This window comes from Gossypium arboreum, chromosome 11 (assembly GCF_025698485.1).
Source record: "Gossypium arboreum isolate Shixiya-1 chromosome 11, ASM2569848v2, whole genome shotgun sequence".
Classification (NCBI taxonomy): Eukaryota; Viridiplantae; Streptophyta; class Magnoliopsida; order Malvales; family Malvaceae; genus Gossypium; species Gossypium arboreum.
In genome coordinates, this window is record NC_069080.1 from 134,249,192 (window position 1) to 134,265,955 (window position 16,764).

The 16,764-nt window shown below is 32.2% G+C and overlaps 3 protein-coding genes across 5 annotated transcripts in view; 2 read left to right on the forward strand and 1 right to left on the reverse strand.

Annotated features, from left to right (window-relative positions):
- Nucleotides 1-1,363: 1,363 nt before the first annotated feature.
- Nucleotides 1,364-6,089, reverse strand: LOC108474127 (histone-lysine N-methyltransferase, H3 lysine-9 specific SUVH1-like). The gene is made up of 2 exons (XM_017776045.2): nt 3,413-6,089; nt 1,364-1,663 (listed from the first exon to the last, which is right to left on the reverse strand). Exon 1 carries the CDS (start codon nt 5,549-5,551, stop codon nt 3,458-3,460), a length of 2,094 nt encoding a protein of 697 aa, XP_017631534.1. The 5' UTR covers nt 5,552-6,089; the 3' UTR covers nt 1,364-1,663; nt 3,413-3,457.
- Nucleotides 1,593-16,764, forward strand: part of LOC108473734 (tubulin beta-5 chain) — a 98,402-nt gene continuing 83,230 nt past the window's right edge. Inside the window, exon 1 of one of the 2 annotated variants that reach the window (XM_053021592.1) lies at nt 1,593-1,596. The gene's annotated coding sequence lies outside the window, so the exon portion shown is untranslated. Of the gene's footprint in view, nt 1,597-13,753; nt 13,758-16,764 lie in introns of those variants that run through there. The other variant, XM_017775462.2, reaches the window with a different exon arrangement.
- On the forward strand, nt 9,403-15,399 carry LOC108470726 (aladin). Of its 2 annotated transcripts, none has more exons than XM_017772164.2 (15): nt 9,403-9,606; nt 9,706-9,761; nt 9,851-9,946; nt 10,038-10,082; nt 10,801-10,915; nt 11,062-11,161; nt 11,258-11,437; nt 11,579-11,637; nt 12,817-12,904; nt 12,982-13,057; nt 13,557-13,656; nt 14,375-14,426; nt 14,553-14,690; nt 14,937-15,024; nt 15,143-15,399. In XM_017772164.2, exons 1-15 carry the CDS (start codon nt 9,549-9,551, stop codon nt 15,191-15,193), a joined length of 1,302 nt encoding a protein of 433 aa, XP_017627653.1. In that variant the 5' UTR covers nt 9,403-9,548; the 3' UTR covers nt 15,194-15,399. The 2 variants fall into 2 exon arrangements, with proteins under 2 accessions (XP_017627653.1, XP_017627654.1); XM_017772165.2 differs by having other exon boundaries at nt 11,065-11,161.

Here is a 16,764-nt window from a genome sequence, read left to right on the forward strand (position 1 = left end):
AAATTATATCTCATTAAAAGTATTTCACGTTATGAAATGTCACATCATCCCGTTAAATTTTTTAACGTACTTTTATCAAATCTGTTAAAAAAAGTAATTTGAAAAAAAAAATTGATAGCCAAAATAAATTTAAAAATATAATTAGACTCATTTTAACAAAACATGTAAACGTTAGTCGCCAAATTTATCATTAAACCCTAAAATTTCAACCAATTTTTGGTCAATGGCTTTCCAACAAATATGGATAACTTTGTTTTTGCATATAGGAAATCAGATAACATTACCAAACATGTATTTAGTTGTCATATTAAAAAAAATTTTGATGCCAAATAAAATAAACCATTAATAATTGGATCATCATAATAGAGTTGGTCAAACTAAACTGGTCAAACTCACAAGTAGGTGAGTTATGTTTGGTTGGGAATTTTGAAAATTTTCAAACAGGATATAATAATTTAGTTCGATTTAGTTTGATTTTCGTTTTTAAATATAAACTTTGGGATTTATATTTTAAATTTTTTGATAAAATGAATTTTGTTTTAAAATTTCGGACATTATTTTAAAATCTTTTTCATATTTCAAAAAATAAAATTTTAAATAAATAAAATATATCAATAAATCTTATATAATATTTTTTGATAAATTATTATACGAGGGTTTTAAGTCATATTCACTATTTTAGATATAATTTCTTTTACATTATAAAAAATATATTATAAATCAAATTTAAAAAATTAGTTTAAATCAAATAACTTTAAAATAACCATAATTTTTCTAACTTATATTTTAAAACGGTTCAAATACCATAATTCGATTCTACTTACAATTTCTCGATTATTTTCCACAAGCATTTTTCTAATTCGATTTATGAATTTAGATTATTTTAAATATAAGTTTAAAAGATAGATTTGGACAAAAAAATAAAACATGTTTTTCAAGCATTGAGTAAAATATTTTCAACTCAAGCCCGACCTAAACCAAATTTGCAAAAAGATATTTGATATTTTCTCACTATTTTGTTGTCATTTTACCATTTTATTGTTATTATTTGGTTATTAGATAACTCTTGTCTTATTATTAATTTTATTGTTGTTTTAAAGACATTTGTTTATTAAATTAAACCTATTTTAGTGTTATTTAAGTATAAATAATTTTTAAATTTATTTTCAATTTGTTGGAAACATTTATTTTAATGTTTTTAATGTTTTTAAGCTATTATATTTTTTACTTTTTATATAAAAAATAAGATAATTTTTTAATACGGGCTAGGCTGAACTTAGGAAAAAATTTAAGCCTAAGCCTATCAAACCACCCTGACCCAGCTTAACCCATAGACTGATCTAATCATAACATCAAATATACATTTTTTTTTCTACTGTAATAATTACTTTTACTTTCATGCAATGTCACAAAAACCCCCCTAAACGTAGAGAGAAACAAGCAGACATATAGAATGTTTACAGAAAAACTTAGCCTATACATACGTGATTTAATCAGCATTTCTGCTAATGTTTCCATGTTAGAAGTTCTAGAAAACTTCATTACAAAGTAATAGTATTTGGGGGGACCTGTAATGTTAAAAGCAGAAGAGGGGGGCAGAAAGGACCATTTTGTGCAAAGTTCAGCAGAGCCACAAACAGAAACATTCATATGCCTTCATATCCTGTAAAAATCATTTGCCCGAATCATACAGCAGAAATACATTCATGAATTACATCATGTAATATGAAAGTGAAGATTATAAAGGCAACTCATACTTTGACTAGTTGGAATAGTAAAGTTATTCATGGCCATCTAACCGAGGCAAGAAAGGGAAAGAAACGGATGCAAACACTTGAAAATGATGGGGAAAAAAGAGAGGAAAAGATAGAGGTGCTTCTACATGATAGCACACAAGGTGCAGTCGAGGCACTAGAATCCTTACATTGCCTTGGGCGTAGACAAGGAGGGGACAGACAGGGGTCTTCGCCCCCCAAAATGATAAATCTCCTATTTAGTCCCTTCGAATTTTGTTAAATTACATATTAGTATAATGGTAAAATTGCACTTTGCCCCCTTTAAAATTTATAATTCATCCCTGCCTCCCAAAGCAAATTTCTGGCTTGACCCCTCTAAGCGCCATGTATTTGTGTGAGTGACCTAGTTTATCTATAAAACATGCAAATTCTTATATTGCTTGATTGGCATGATTTCTTAATGGTCCATGTCTATTGTTGAATACTAAAATATTGGAAAGAGATTGATACTTCCCTCTCTTATTAGTAAAGGTCTAATGAGAAAAGCAAATAAAAGAAATCGAAGAGAATTTAAATCGGGCAGGCTTTTTTTCCTTTAATTTAAATATTTTTATGCCTATCTTGTTAGTAGAAAACCACACCAAGGAAATTAAAGAGAACTTTGGCACATCCGCATCATTGAGCACTTCTAATACTCCTAAATGGTTCAAGTGATCTTTCCTTAATCCCTGATCAGTTTAAACACACAAAAGCCTTTGAATCACAATGATAGCAATCTTCATCTAAATCTTAAGAAATAATATTTGATACATTGACTTTAGAGTTTTAATTCCGCAAAGGGATTTAAGAAACCGTCATGTGTCTTATTTATTTTTTAAATATCAATTAAGAACACTTGGCTGTTTTTTAACCCCACTTATGAAATTACACGGGTTATGTGACAACAAAAGCATTAGGTGCCAAGGGAATAGAGATTCTTAGTCAGCATTTGAACTGATTCAATATTCACAACGATAAAGTTCCAAGGAAATAAAGAAATTCTTCGGACAAAAAAAACAGGAGAGAAATAAAGAAATTCCAGTGCTGTTGGAACCAGACCAGGAACTGGCCGATATACTGGTCTGGACAAAGCGATTGAACTGCTCAAAACTGGTAAAAAGGAAATCGAGACAACAAACCGACGGTTGAACCGTCCGGTTCATAATTTTTTTAAATAAATTTTATGAACTTTTAATTGCTTATTTAATTATTGTTGGACCGGCAGTCAAACCAATCAAACCGGGAACCAGTGGTTTGACCAATTTGACCACCGGTCCGGTTTTTAAAACATTCAGGCCACAATTTGATATTGGAAGGAGTCAGGACTTTAGATGGGCTAAAATGGTTACGTAAAATCTTTATTTCATGTCTCATCAAGTTAGAAAGTTAGATTTAACCTTGGTTTGTCTACAATAAAAGCTTCGTTTAAGTTAGGTTTAAGATCGGTCTGTCACAAGTCTAATGCTAGCCAGCTTAACTATCAAATAATTTTCATGGAAGAAATACTACTCGAAAGCAAAAAGTTTAAAGGAAAAAGGGAAGCTAGCACTTTGTCCAACTGAAGATAATGACCCACTACTCTAATCTACAATACTTTGTCAAATCTAGGAAGATCAAGTGTATTTGAGATAACTAACCTTTTGAAAGACTACGCTGTTTTGAATTCACAAGTTGGTAGACCACTAGTAAAAGTAGCCTAAACACTTTGCTGATCCGCAAAGGCACTTTTTTCTCCTCTGGTCTGCTCTATCTGGTGGAACAATGCCGTAGCTATATGTCAACTCAGTCATTGGAGGTATGTGTCTGTAGGCATAAAACACGATATGGAGATCACACTCCTTGCTATTCTCGCGCAAAACTGGCTGCCAGAATACATTCGGAGAGCAGCTGTGGTTCATAAACCGAGCTACATTACCGGCATGTTTTGCATTTATAATTAGAGGAAACGGGATCTTCAGAGTCTCATTAGATGCATTCAAGAAACCTTCCCCCGACTGATTAGTACGGGTTGCATCAAAAATATAATCATCATCGTTTACGCATCTGAGCTCCTCTGCACTAGTAATATCAGTTACCTCCCCTCCATATTCACAAATAAAAGCCCCGGAGCGGATAGGATCCCATGACCTTAGACCCCAACCTTTATCTTTAGTTTTAAACACTTCTAAACGAATTTTCAGACCACTCTGACATACCCTATTCTTGCAATTAGGAGGGCATATGCATGAAGAACCACACTCATGTATCAACGGTTTTTGGCTGACAAGAACCCCATTTGTAGTATATGGAAGATTACCACCATTTTTTTGAATGCAAGGGCAGCTGGAGTTTCCAGCTAGACATCCACCATGGCAACCACAACCAGTTGAAGATTCATTTGAATTTACAGGTTTCGAGTACTTTAGACCAGGATAATATGTGAAATTTGATGGCCACTTTTCATCATCAACATCATTTACAAGAGAAACAGGTATACTTTCTGCCCCAGAAGTAAGATCATGCGATATAATCCCAACTCTAGCAGTACTGCCATCCTTCCATTGCTGAACAGATTTCCACACTGTGTATGCTTCAGGCTGCCCGGATAACCTAACTAATTTGTACTTAAATACATTGCAACCAGACTTCCCTTTGTCCACCCATGATTCCTGGATTTTATAAAGACCATCATAAACATAAATCTTTCCAGTTGGATTTGCTATATCTTTTACACCACGAATCACTCGAACCTCATTACCTCGGTGCAAGCTCTTCTCTAAAGCAAGATTGCCCCGTTCAAGCTTCTGATCAGTTATTTCCATGCCTTTATTATTAATATTGCCACCTTGACCACTATAAACCAACACATCAGCATCCTCCGAATTGTCCTCATATCCTCCAGATGAGACAATACTAACTGCTACTGGCTCTTCATCTTGAGAGACCTTGAGGCCCATGTAATCAATACCAGCCATAATTGGAGCATGTAACCCAACCAAACACATCTCCATCCTGAAAAAGAAAATATCTCCAACTTCCACACCAGGCACAACACCAATTCTCTTCTTCACATTGGTTCGAATCCCTTTGTTCATTAGGATAGTCCCTGCTCTTAAGTCAGGCCGTCTAGTTACTCCTGGAGTAGATTCCTTTGAATCCTCAATCTGAGAAAGCTTTCTTCGGAGCAAATCATAGATCATGCGTATATATCCTACCGAATCCTTGTCACCATCGGCTCGCTTGAATGTATCAAAATCCATGAGATTAAACGACTCAACAATTTTATCAACCATAGCATCTACATCCACATCGGAGGAAGCAACATTGATATCCTGGCCACTGCCAGCTCGCGCCCTCTTCGGAATCCTTTTCTTTTTGGTGGCAGCCTTGCTAGAATCTTCGCCATCATTTACATGAACCCAATCACTATAACCCTCTTCTTCTTCATACTGCGATGGACCGGGATTTCTCGAACTCCGTCCAGAAGACCCAGCATCTCCATTTGCTCCACTCCTGAATGAATTGATAGGAACCGCCGGAATGGAACCATTGAACCCAAAAGGCATAGGAGTTTGCATGTTGTGAGAATCCGGGTAACCCGAAAACGGGTAGAATGACGCAAAACCAGGGGGGAAATGACCAGCAGGAGGTGGGCACATAAAAGGGGAAGAAGCTTGGGGATGGGAAAATGAAGGGAAACTAGGCGTTGAAGGGAAAATAGGAGCCAAACATCGCAACGGCGGCACATTCAAAACCCTAGATTTATCTACATAGTCTTGCCCATCGTCGTCTTCCATATCACACAAATCAAATTGATCGACACTTCGATTCTCAACAATTTAGAGAACCCTAAACTAATTAAAGTTCCTAAAATCTAAATAAAGGCAACGCTAATAAATTCAAATCAAAACCCTAGGTTTATGCACCGAGTCTTCCCCACCGCCGTTTTTCATTTCATACAAATCAAATTGATTCGTGACTTCGTTTTCTCAACGATTTGGAGAAATCTAAGCTAATTAAGTTACTGGAAACTAAATAAAGGCACTGCCAATAGATTAAAAAAGGGGAAATTTTACCTCAAATTCAAAGCAAAAAGCATTGATCAGTGCGAATTCATCCCATTTTCATGAAAAAAAGTGAAAACCCATTACTGAGAAAAAAGTATATCTCCAAACCCACGACCAAATTTGACTGATTAGGTCCGAAGAGACTCGGTTTCGCGAAATGCAGTGAAAAATCCCTGAAAATATGCACAAAGAAAGTGAGCAGTGAGCAACGAGTGAGCTGGTGCAAAAGCTAAAGCACTCCCTCAATGCAAAATTTATTTTTTAAAAAAATGGGATAATATAATTTTTGCCCCCTAAACTTAGCAATTAGGTCTACTTTCATACTTATTTTTATCCAATTTAATATCTAAACTTAGTAACTATATTCATTTTGGTCCCTAAACTTTAAAAATACGAAAGTTTGATGATATTAAGATGATTACGTGATTTAATATTAGAGTGTCACATATAGTATTCTAATAATCAGACTATTGGTTTTCGATTCAATCAGTTTGATTGGTTTAACTACTAAATCAACAATAAATAAATAAATAATTAAAATTTTAAAGAATAAATTGATTCAACTTGTTCAACTACTGGTTTTTGTCCCAATATTTGAGTTTTACCAATTTTGAGCATTTTGTTTCAATTGGTTCAATCTTTTTGTTTGGACTAGTGTATTGGTCAACTTTCAATCCAGTTGGTCTAATTGATCAATCCAGATATGTTTTAAGAACATCGGTAACATCATCAAGTCTTGATGGAATTCAAGTTCAGGGACCAAAATGAATTTAATTGTCAAGTTCAAGTACAAAAATAAAAAAAAATACAAATACCATTGTGGACTTAGTTGTTAAGTTCAAAAGTCAAAAATTATATTATCTCTATTTTAAATAAATATATATATGTACGTGATATAAAGTATTTCGTTTTATCCTTTTACATTAAAAATTATTTAAAATAATATGAGATATTAAATTTATAAAGTAGAATGTAGATTTAGATAAATATAAATATCAAAGTAAAATAAAATTATTACATTACAAATAGATTAAAAATTTTGTAAGTCATGATGGATTTATTTTCCGGGTACGTGTATATAAATGTGACTTGTCTCTTTTTAGTTTTGGATCTATTTTGTAGGTACGTTTGCCATCTTCACAAATCATGATGGAAAGATAACGGTGTTTGTTGTCGCTGAAACTCCACCTGTCACTAGTAGTTTCTCTTGAAAAGTGGGTGGTTACTCGCCACTTTGGATTATTCGAGACTGATTTCCTTATCGTATTAAATATTTGTAATCGCTCCAGATACGTCATGCTTTAGTTGTGACATAGTCAATTGTTAATGTGCCATAATATTCTATTGATGCTGAAACTGAAGTATTTGTTGTGTTAATGGAACTTATACTTCATCACCTACGACAAATATTTGTTACTTTTTTCCTCTAGATTGTATGACCTCATTCACAGTTTGAATTAATGAATTTCCTTTAAAAAAAGTACAATAAAACTAAAATTTAAAAATTGAACTAAACAACCGCACATGACTAAACTCAAATACCAGTGCATAAAATTATGCATAGTGAATCTCAAGCCTGAGTATTTAGGAGAAGACTTCGTTGGCTTAGTACTTAATTTTAAAATTATCAAATATATATTCACCTTTTAACACAAATAAAATAAAATATAATTATTTAAAAAGTAAATTAAGTAAATAAAACAAATTTCTCTGTTGACACATTTCTATTAAATGTTTAAATTTTTTAAAAAACAATTTATTTGTTGGCATTATATGCTCATTTTAGTAAAAAAATAGATTTTTTTATTTAGGAAAATAGATCGCTTCATTATTTACGTGGTAAAAGTAAAAAAAACTCATAAATTTACAAATAAATATATATTTTACTAAAAATGACATACTTTCCTAAATAATAAAAATCGTTCTAAAATTTTTTTACTAAAATCAGCATATATATATATATATATATATATATATATATATGTAATTTTAACTTATTTGTTAGCGTAAAGTACAAATTCTTTAAAATTACCCAAAATCTTCTTTATTTTTATTCACATAGTTTTACCATACAACCCTCCAAAAATTGAACCATCTAATATTAATATATTATTGATATTTGAGTTTACTTTTAATATACAATTTGGTATTTAAGTTCGACTTTAATGTTCAAATTGACACTTAGAATAAATAATATCACGTGGCCCATTGAATATTTAACTCATGTGCTCTAATAAAAAGAACATAAAGTACTTAATTGGGACAAAAAATTAAGTATCAAATTAAATATTGAAGTCAAATATAAATATTAGGAAAAAGACTCAAGTATTAAATTGAATATTGAAGTTAAATACAAATATAAGATAATATATTAACTTTTTTATTAAAAATTATATATGTTTTAAATTTTATATTATTAAAATAATATTGATATATTTTTATAAATATGTTAATGCCCGTATTGCATGATTTTCATATATGTATGTTTTTTTAATATACTTAATTTTTAATATTTTATTTATCTTGTGAAATTTCAATAAAATTTTAATTATCCAAAAAATAATTAAAATATTAAAATTTTAAAATAATACATTTTAAAATATCTTGAAAGTTTTAAAATTGTTCATTCCCATTGAAATTTAATTAAATATCAACAACATTATAATAATATAAGAAATGAAAATTCCAATCTTTAAAAATAAAATTTGGAAACAAATTTCTAATACACACAAACTAAGTGTACTTCTAATCTTTTTATGAATTTTGAGATAGTTACAACTCTTTATGGGTCAGTTTGAAGTTCACTCGAAGAATGAGATGATTTGAATAAAAATATAGACCCAACAAATGGGTTTGAATAACAAAATAATGTTCATTTAGAAAATGGGCCAAGTTTCGAGTAAAGACTTTTTGGCTTGAGCTCAGCTCGTCTTGAATCTACAAAAATAAAAATAAAAATGTTGTTTTCTTGTTGTTTTTTATTGTTTTGCTGCTATATTATTGTTTTCTCACTATTTTGCTATCATTTTACTATTATGTTGTTACTATATTGTTGTTATTGTTTGGATATTATATAATTCTTATTTTATTGTTAATTTTGTTACTATTTTAAAGGTATTTGTTTGTAAAATTGCACTTATCTCAGTGTTATTTAAGCACATATATTTTTAAATTTATTTTCAAATTCTTTGGGAGACATTTATTTTAATGTTTTTAGTATTTTTGATGTATTATATTATTTTTATAAAATATTATATAAAAAATTGAATATGGTCCGGCCGAGCTCAAAATTTTAATATTTTTATTTACATCGGGCTTGACCAAAATATTAGATCAATTTTTAAGGTAAAGTCAAATCCAAACTTAACAAACATTCCTAAAATTTTAATTGAGCTAGAATTCAACCTAAACACCTCTACTTCTACTGCATGCTAATGAGATTTTGGCATTATTGTTAAACAACAAGGCATTAAGCTTTTCTTTTTGAAATAAAAATAAAAATTTTGAATAATTTAAATGATTATTTTAGAATTTTTTAAAGTTAAAGTAATCAAAATGTTAATTTACAGTAGTTTAATGACGTTAGGTGTAATTTACCCAAAGAAGAACCCTCTCTAAACTCTCCCTGGCTGAAGCTTTAAAAATGGTTCTTCTTACTTCACAAACTTCCTTTTTCTTTCATCTTTTTAGCCCAAAAATTAAAGGAAAAAAATAGAGGTAGAAGATTATGCCTTCATTTCCACAGCCTGGCTCTGTTACCATCTGCGAAATTAACAGAGATTTGGGTATCTCTTCTTTATGTTTCTTTTTACTTTGTTTTTATGGGTTTTTTCCCCTTTTGTTGCTTTGTTTCAATGGTTAACACCAGTAGTATTAATCTGCAGTTACAGCCGATGCCCTTTCCGATAGTGAAGCTAAGGATACTTATGGAAAGCTTCTTGTACGTCATTAATCGATTAACATTTTTTTTATTTAAAAATATATGAAAGAAAAAAAAGATTGGGGTATCAAACTTTGGGGATTTTACAGGGAATGGTGTTCAATCCAGTTCCGTTTCAATCCTTAGAGGATACCACGCAACCTCCACCAGCTTCAAATGCTGCCGTCTCTCAACCCAAAGGATTTGTATGATTTCATTTCACTTCCTTTTTTCTGTTAGTGTAATTTTTGGTTTTTTTTTAGTAGGTTTTCACTAAGCAAAGAGATCTTATTGCAGGGAATGATAACTTCCTCCCTCAAACACATTTTTCTACCCAATGATGTGAGTTTATCATTTCCTTGTTGATTTATATGTGTATGCATTTTCTCAGATATACATATAGTGTTGGTTTTAGCATTTTATTGGTTGTTAATTGGTGAGCCTGAATGACGGTTTAAGTTGCCCAGTATAATCTAATTTGTTATTTAAAGAAGAAAAAGAATCTTCCATAGTATGACTAATATGTCATTATGATATATATGCGCGCTCGTGTATTTGTCATATATTGCCACAGTATGTTACTCTTTATTGGACTGGCCTGTGTGTGTATCCATGGAAAATTCTGCTAGTGGCTTGTTTAGTCTCCATGAGCAAGGTTGAATAGGTAATACATACCCTTAAGGTGTAGTAAAATAATAATAAAAATAGGACATGTGGCAGTTTTTTTAACTCCTTTGTGGAATTAAAAGATTGTATTGCTGGTGTACCGAATTCGAACCCTATATATATGTGTGTGCGTGTATAGTGTGAAGCGATTTGGCAGTTTTTTTACTCCATTATGGAGTTAAAAAATTCCATTGGCAGTGTACCAAATTTGAACCCTATATGTGTCTGTGTGTGTATAGTATGAAGCAATTTGGTAACTATATTAGGGTACCTATTTATCTTAATCATAATATTTGTATTGGATACTCTAGAAAATGTATGCTTAAACATAGAATTAAAAGAGAAGATGGTTTTTAGTATTTAAGTCTGCAGTCTCATTTGATAAGTTGTATAGATTGATTTGTTACCAGAAGTTGCTCTCCAAGGTGTGAGCTGGCATCAGCACAAACATATACTGGCATTTATATCCGGTTCTAATCAGGTTACGGTTCGTGATTATGAAGATTCAGGTGAGCAACTTATTATATCATTCTATGCAGAGTTTTGTGTAACTTAGTTTTTTATTTTTTGTTTGTTTGTCTCCTAGTTCAGTTTGTTTTGTATTGCTTGAGTTTATCACTTTTTGATGCATACAAGTTTTGTATAATTTGAACAGCAGGGAAGGAGCCTTGCATTTTAACAAGTGAGTCACAAAGAGATGTTAAAGTTCTAGAGTGGAGGCCAAATGGTGGAAAGTCACTTTCTGTGGCATGCAAGCAAGTATCCTGATTTTACAAACTGTTAACCTTTTTTTTCTCCCCCATTTATGTCAAATATTTTTGATATTTTCTCAATTATTTATGGGACTTCAGGGGTGGAATTTGCATTTGGGCGGCATCTTATCCTGGGAATGCGGCATCAGTTAGATCTGGTTCTGCTTCATTCTTGGGGGCACTCTCTAGAGGTTCCGGGACTCGGTGGACTCTAGTGGATTTTTTTCGAAGTTCTCATGGTGAACAAATAAGTGCACTTTCTTGGAGTCCAGATGGAAGATATCCTTACTGATTACTCATGTGATATTAGTATTTTATTGCTTTAATTCATTGATGAGGTTGTGCTTGGGAGCCAGAACTAGGAGTGAGAAGCATTTATTAACTATTAAAAATGTATTGTATTCCATAACATTTTGATACATATTTGGCCTCTGCCTCGTATGAAAGCTCGTCATTCTCAATTTGGGATGTTGCTCAAGGTATATATATATATATATAACTTTGTTCTCCTGAGCTACTTTTAAGTTCAAGTTAATAAGATTAGTAACCTTTTGATGACCCTCCCTCTTATTTGGAGCATATTTGTTCATGAGAAAGAAACTTAGTTGGGAGTTTGGATAGGCTTGATTAGTTTTGCTTTTTAAGTCTTAAACTTATGATTGTAAGTTAAAAGCTATGGACTTTCTTTTTCCTCCAATATCTGCAAATATCAGGTGCTTTTTGGTTTATTTGGTTGAGATTGCAGGTTTGAAGTCTATTCTCTTATGCATGTTTTATATTTATGGTTTAGTTGTTTTTTTTAAAGTTTTGTGCTTATTTGGTTTCTTAAATAGCTTCATAATTGGAGAGACTAAATTTTCATTGAAGTTGTTGTATTTGGTGTGCTAGTTGTGATTGGATTACGAATGCTAGGATTTTGGTTTATATATACATATATAGTCTCTCGTGCATTTGCTTGTGATGTTAATGTACTGGATCTTACGCGTGGTAAAGGTGCAAGCAAGCTTAGACTGGCAGAGCTTATGGCAGTTTGTAGAAAAAGCAGAGAGTTATGGCTTCATGTACAGGCTAGTCATTGGATAAAAACAAAGGCTAAACCTTAGATGTGATTCCTAAGGAACCCCAGCATGAAGCATATGGGCATATGTATTCAATTTCCTCTCTTTCCTTTATAATTCAGAAAGCTGCCATAAATCCTAATGACCTATCTGTCGTAGATCATCCTTCCCTCAATTTGTTATTTGAACATACTCATTTTTAAATAGAGTTGTTGTTATTATTATAACAAGTGCAAACTTACCAATCCTCTAAGACTCCATGGTCAGTTCTCTTGAACTCAATCTTGTGTGCAAACTACTGTTCAAGGTGGTTGGAAAGTAACAATATATAGTAATATGGGGCATCTAGATACTTGCTTGTCAGATTTGAAAGATGATGTGCCATGCTGTAAAAGGATACCTTTTGCTTTTCTTCGTTGACATCCTTCAATGACCATCATCATATTCATACTGTAAAAATATATATGTAATATATTAATTCTTATCTCATACTGTAAGCAGGTTGCTTAAAATATAATTTATACTGTCATCTTAAATATACATTCATGTTGATGTTATTTCTTTAGAGATTTTAGTCACGATTTTGGATGGAATTTGCAGGTACTGGGACTCCCATTCGACGGGGATTAGGAGGAACATCAGTGATTAAATGGTCTCCAACTGGAGATTACTTCTTTTCTGGAAAATTGTATGTACCTGACAGGTCTCCGAAGTTTATGTCTAATTCTGATAAAAATGTCTGCTAATGCCTCTATCATGTTGCAGTGATGGAACCTTTTATCTTTGGGAGACAAACACATGGACTTCTGAACCGTGGTCTTCAGCTAGTGGTTTTGTCACTGTAAGTAATATTATTTTTTAAGTCATTGAACAATATTTATTAAGGTTAAAGTTTGCAAGGTGTAGAGATATTGTCAGATGGCTGCTTGCGTTATGACTACCCTTTTTTCATTTTATTTTATCTGTTCAAGTTTTCTTGGTTGTAAGTTTTAAGGTGATTTGCCAAAAGGATCGTATTTCCACTTTTTATTCTTCAAACTTAAGCTTTCTAGTATGGAATTGAAAACTGTAGGGTCAAATCATATGTTATGAGTTCATCTTTCCCTAGAATTTTTCCTCATCATTTGGAGTGTAAATGTTTGAACTTACCAACGGTTGACTTCTCTCTCGTTATTGTCCTGAAGGTTTTACGTCCTAACAGTTATTGATGCATCAATTTAATCAGCTTGTGTGGTTCTCATAATTTTATCATTTCAAAAAAAAATTCAGTGGATGATGCTGACATGACATTAGATTTTACCTATTTAAGGTTTAAGTGATCAATCACTTGTTGTTATCAGGTTGCAACCTGGGATCCTGATGGTCGTATGGTCCTGCTTGCTTTCTCCAAGTCTTCAAAATTGGGTTCTATACACTTTGCATCAAAACCTCCATCATTGGGTATGTTTGCTATCCATCAACTCGTTCTTTATAGTGGAATAAAAACTTGCTCTTGGTTATGTGGAATGAACAGAAATTGAAAAGGAAAAAGGAGGGGGGGGGGAGAAAATACAGTTTGTTACAATGGTTTTCTTTTTTCTCCTTTTAATTAAGGCCATTTCACTGCAAAGACAAGCTTACCTTATTCAATTTTAGATTTTAACTCGTGTGAAAATAAGATAATTGCATGACATGATAAATTGTCATTTCCTTCCCTTTCATTAGTTGAACAAGGCTGGTAATGTATGCCTCTTTTCTCTTTGCCTCTTGCCCATCTACCCCTTGAGGGACCGAAGGTATCCAAATAAGGTGAAATTCTTCCCACTTTTCGTCACCCTTCCCTCCTCTCCTTCCCTTCTCCTCAAGGTTCCCGAACATGGAGTTAACAAGCTTTTGAAACTTGGTCTTCTATGGGTGACATTGAGGATTTCCCATTCAATAGTTAACCTTTTTCTCTTGAAAACAGGAATAAGAAAATTCCTTTACTTACAACCTCTTTGTCCATGTCCCCTCTCACCTTGCAATGAGCATTCCCTTATGCATGATTTTATATTAAACCATGCTTTCATGTTTTAAATGAATTACCTGTTATCTTTTGGATGTTGTTTATTTAGTTGTTGACGGGTGCATTATTGTGAAAGTGGCGTAAATCTAATTTCTTGTCATTTATTCTCTTCAGATGCCCACTTATTACCAGTTGATTTGCCAGAGATAATATCATTGACAGGCAGGTATGTGAAGTCGGTTTTATGGTTGTGTTAATTTCATTGGGTCCTATGATCTCATGCATAATGTATTCTTCACCTTGCTTGAATTGTCATGCAAACTGTTCTGTTCTCAAATATTTTGTTATGCAGTCAGGGAATCGAGAAGATAGCCTGGGATGCTTCTGGAGAGCGATTAGCAGTGTCGTATAAAGGAGGGGATGATATTTACAAAGGTCTCATTGCAATATATGATACGAGGAGGAATCCCTTGATTTCTGCATCACTAATGTGAGTTTCTGCTTCTCTTATCATACACTTCTGTATACACAGCTTTCATGGAAGACAGAAAAAACCTAAACATACCATTCTCCTTTTCTGGTTTTAGTCATAGATATCACAAGACCATTCCTCGGGATCCATCAGGAGCCGAGTGAAATGATCTAAATCAGATCATTTTCTGTACCCTGCGCTCCCTTTTGATATTTATACTCTTAACAGCTAACCTATATATTTGTTACTGTAATGTGGATTCAGTGGTTTTATACGAGGTCCTGGTGACAATCCAAAGCCAATTGCATTTTCCTTTCATGACAAGTTTAAGCAAGGACCATTGCTTTCGGTGGTAAACTCTCATCATTTCCTCCGCTTTTCTGATTGTTAGATTGTCAATTTTTTGTGGTTATTTGAATCTGTATGATCGGTATGGAATTCAAATCGCGTTATGTATCTTTTTTGTGCAGTGCTGGAGCAGTGGATTTTGCTGTACTTACCCTCTACTATTTCGATCCTAAATTTCTTACGCGGTCAAGGTATTTTCAGGTCTGCCATGTTTATTGACTGCATGATAAATTTTAGGCATGATACATAAACAAACCCTTGAATTTCACCCAGATGAAAATCAAATCTCTTTTATTGCGTTATGAACCCTTAATTCTATTGTAATTATACCCATTAAATTTCAGAGTAAGTGACATTTTGGCTATTAAAAACAAGAGAATTTTGATATTTATTTGGAATGTCTGTCCTTGGATTTTTTGGTTGTTGCCCAGATTTAGTATATACTTATTTAGCTGTGAACATGTTGCTCAAACTTTTCGTTTTTCTTGAAGCACTTTTGTCTGATACACGGATACGAGGATTTGACGTCAAAGGACCCTCCATTTACATGGAAAAAACCTTGGAGAAGTCTCATATCCATATTGGATACATATCCATATCCAACACACTTAAACCCAAGTAACATAAGTTATGAAAGTATGTCACATTATTCGCATAAGATACGAGAATATGATCTCAAAGGACCCTTCATTTAATGAAAAGCCTTAGAAAAGTCTCGTATCTGTATCTGTATCGGATACATATCCATATCCAACACACTTAAGTTCGAGCAACATAAGTTATGAAGGCATGTTACATTATTCGCATATGATATGAGAATATTGTCTCAAAGGACCCATCATTTAATGAAAGGCTTTAGAATACTCTTGTATCGGATACATATTCATATTCAACATACACGTAAGTTTAAGTAACATAAGTTATGAAGGCACGTCACATTATTCACATTATTCGCATAAGATATGAGAATATGACTTCAAGTGACCCTTCTTTCACATGAAAAACCTTAAGAAAATCTCATATCCATATTCGGTACACACTCAATTTCGAGTAACATAAGTTATGCATAAAAAATGTTACTTTTACGAATGATTGCATGAACCAAAAGACAAATGTTTTCGACACATTAAATATTTTACTCTTGTTGCAGGCATTTAGAGGCCAACCTATGTATGGCATTTTTATGTGAAACTGTGTAGATGGGATTATTAGATCATTATACTTGAAAACACAATGGAATTATATTGAAGGGAATCCATATATTTTCCAAATTTTTGCATCACAATATTGATTTTTTTTTTAGTTATTATTTATTGCCTTATTATATTGTTGTTGAAAATTTAACTTTTTAGCTTCATTGTTGACCTTTTATTTTAATGATGGATGAACCTAGTCCGTGACTCCGTGAGTATCACATTTTATTTTATGCAAAAACAAAAGGATTCTAGAAACCTAATCTAAAACAGTTAGAGTGGATAATATCAAATTTATACATGATTTTTTATTTAATATGTAGCTTGATACATAATTTTTTTATATAATTATACATATGAAACTTGAATTGTGATTTATTTCTATACAATGACATTTGATTTTGATTTAATTATACACATTTAAACAAATTGTATCATTATACAAAATTTTAATAAATTGATATGAAAACAATGGTAAATTATTGTATTGTAATGTAATAAATTTAAAATGTTTGAATTCATTTTAAAATTGACCATAAACGTGTTCTTGC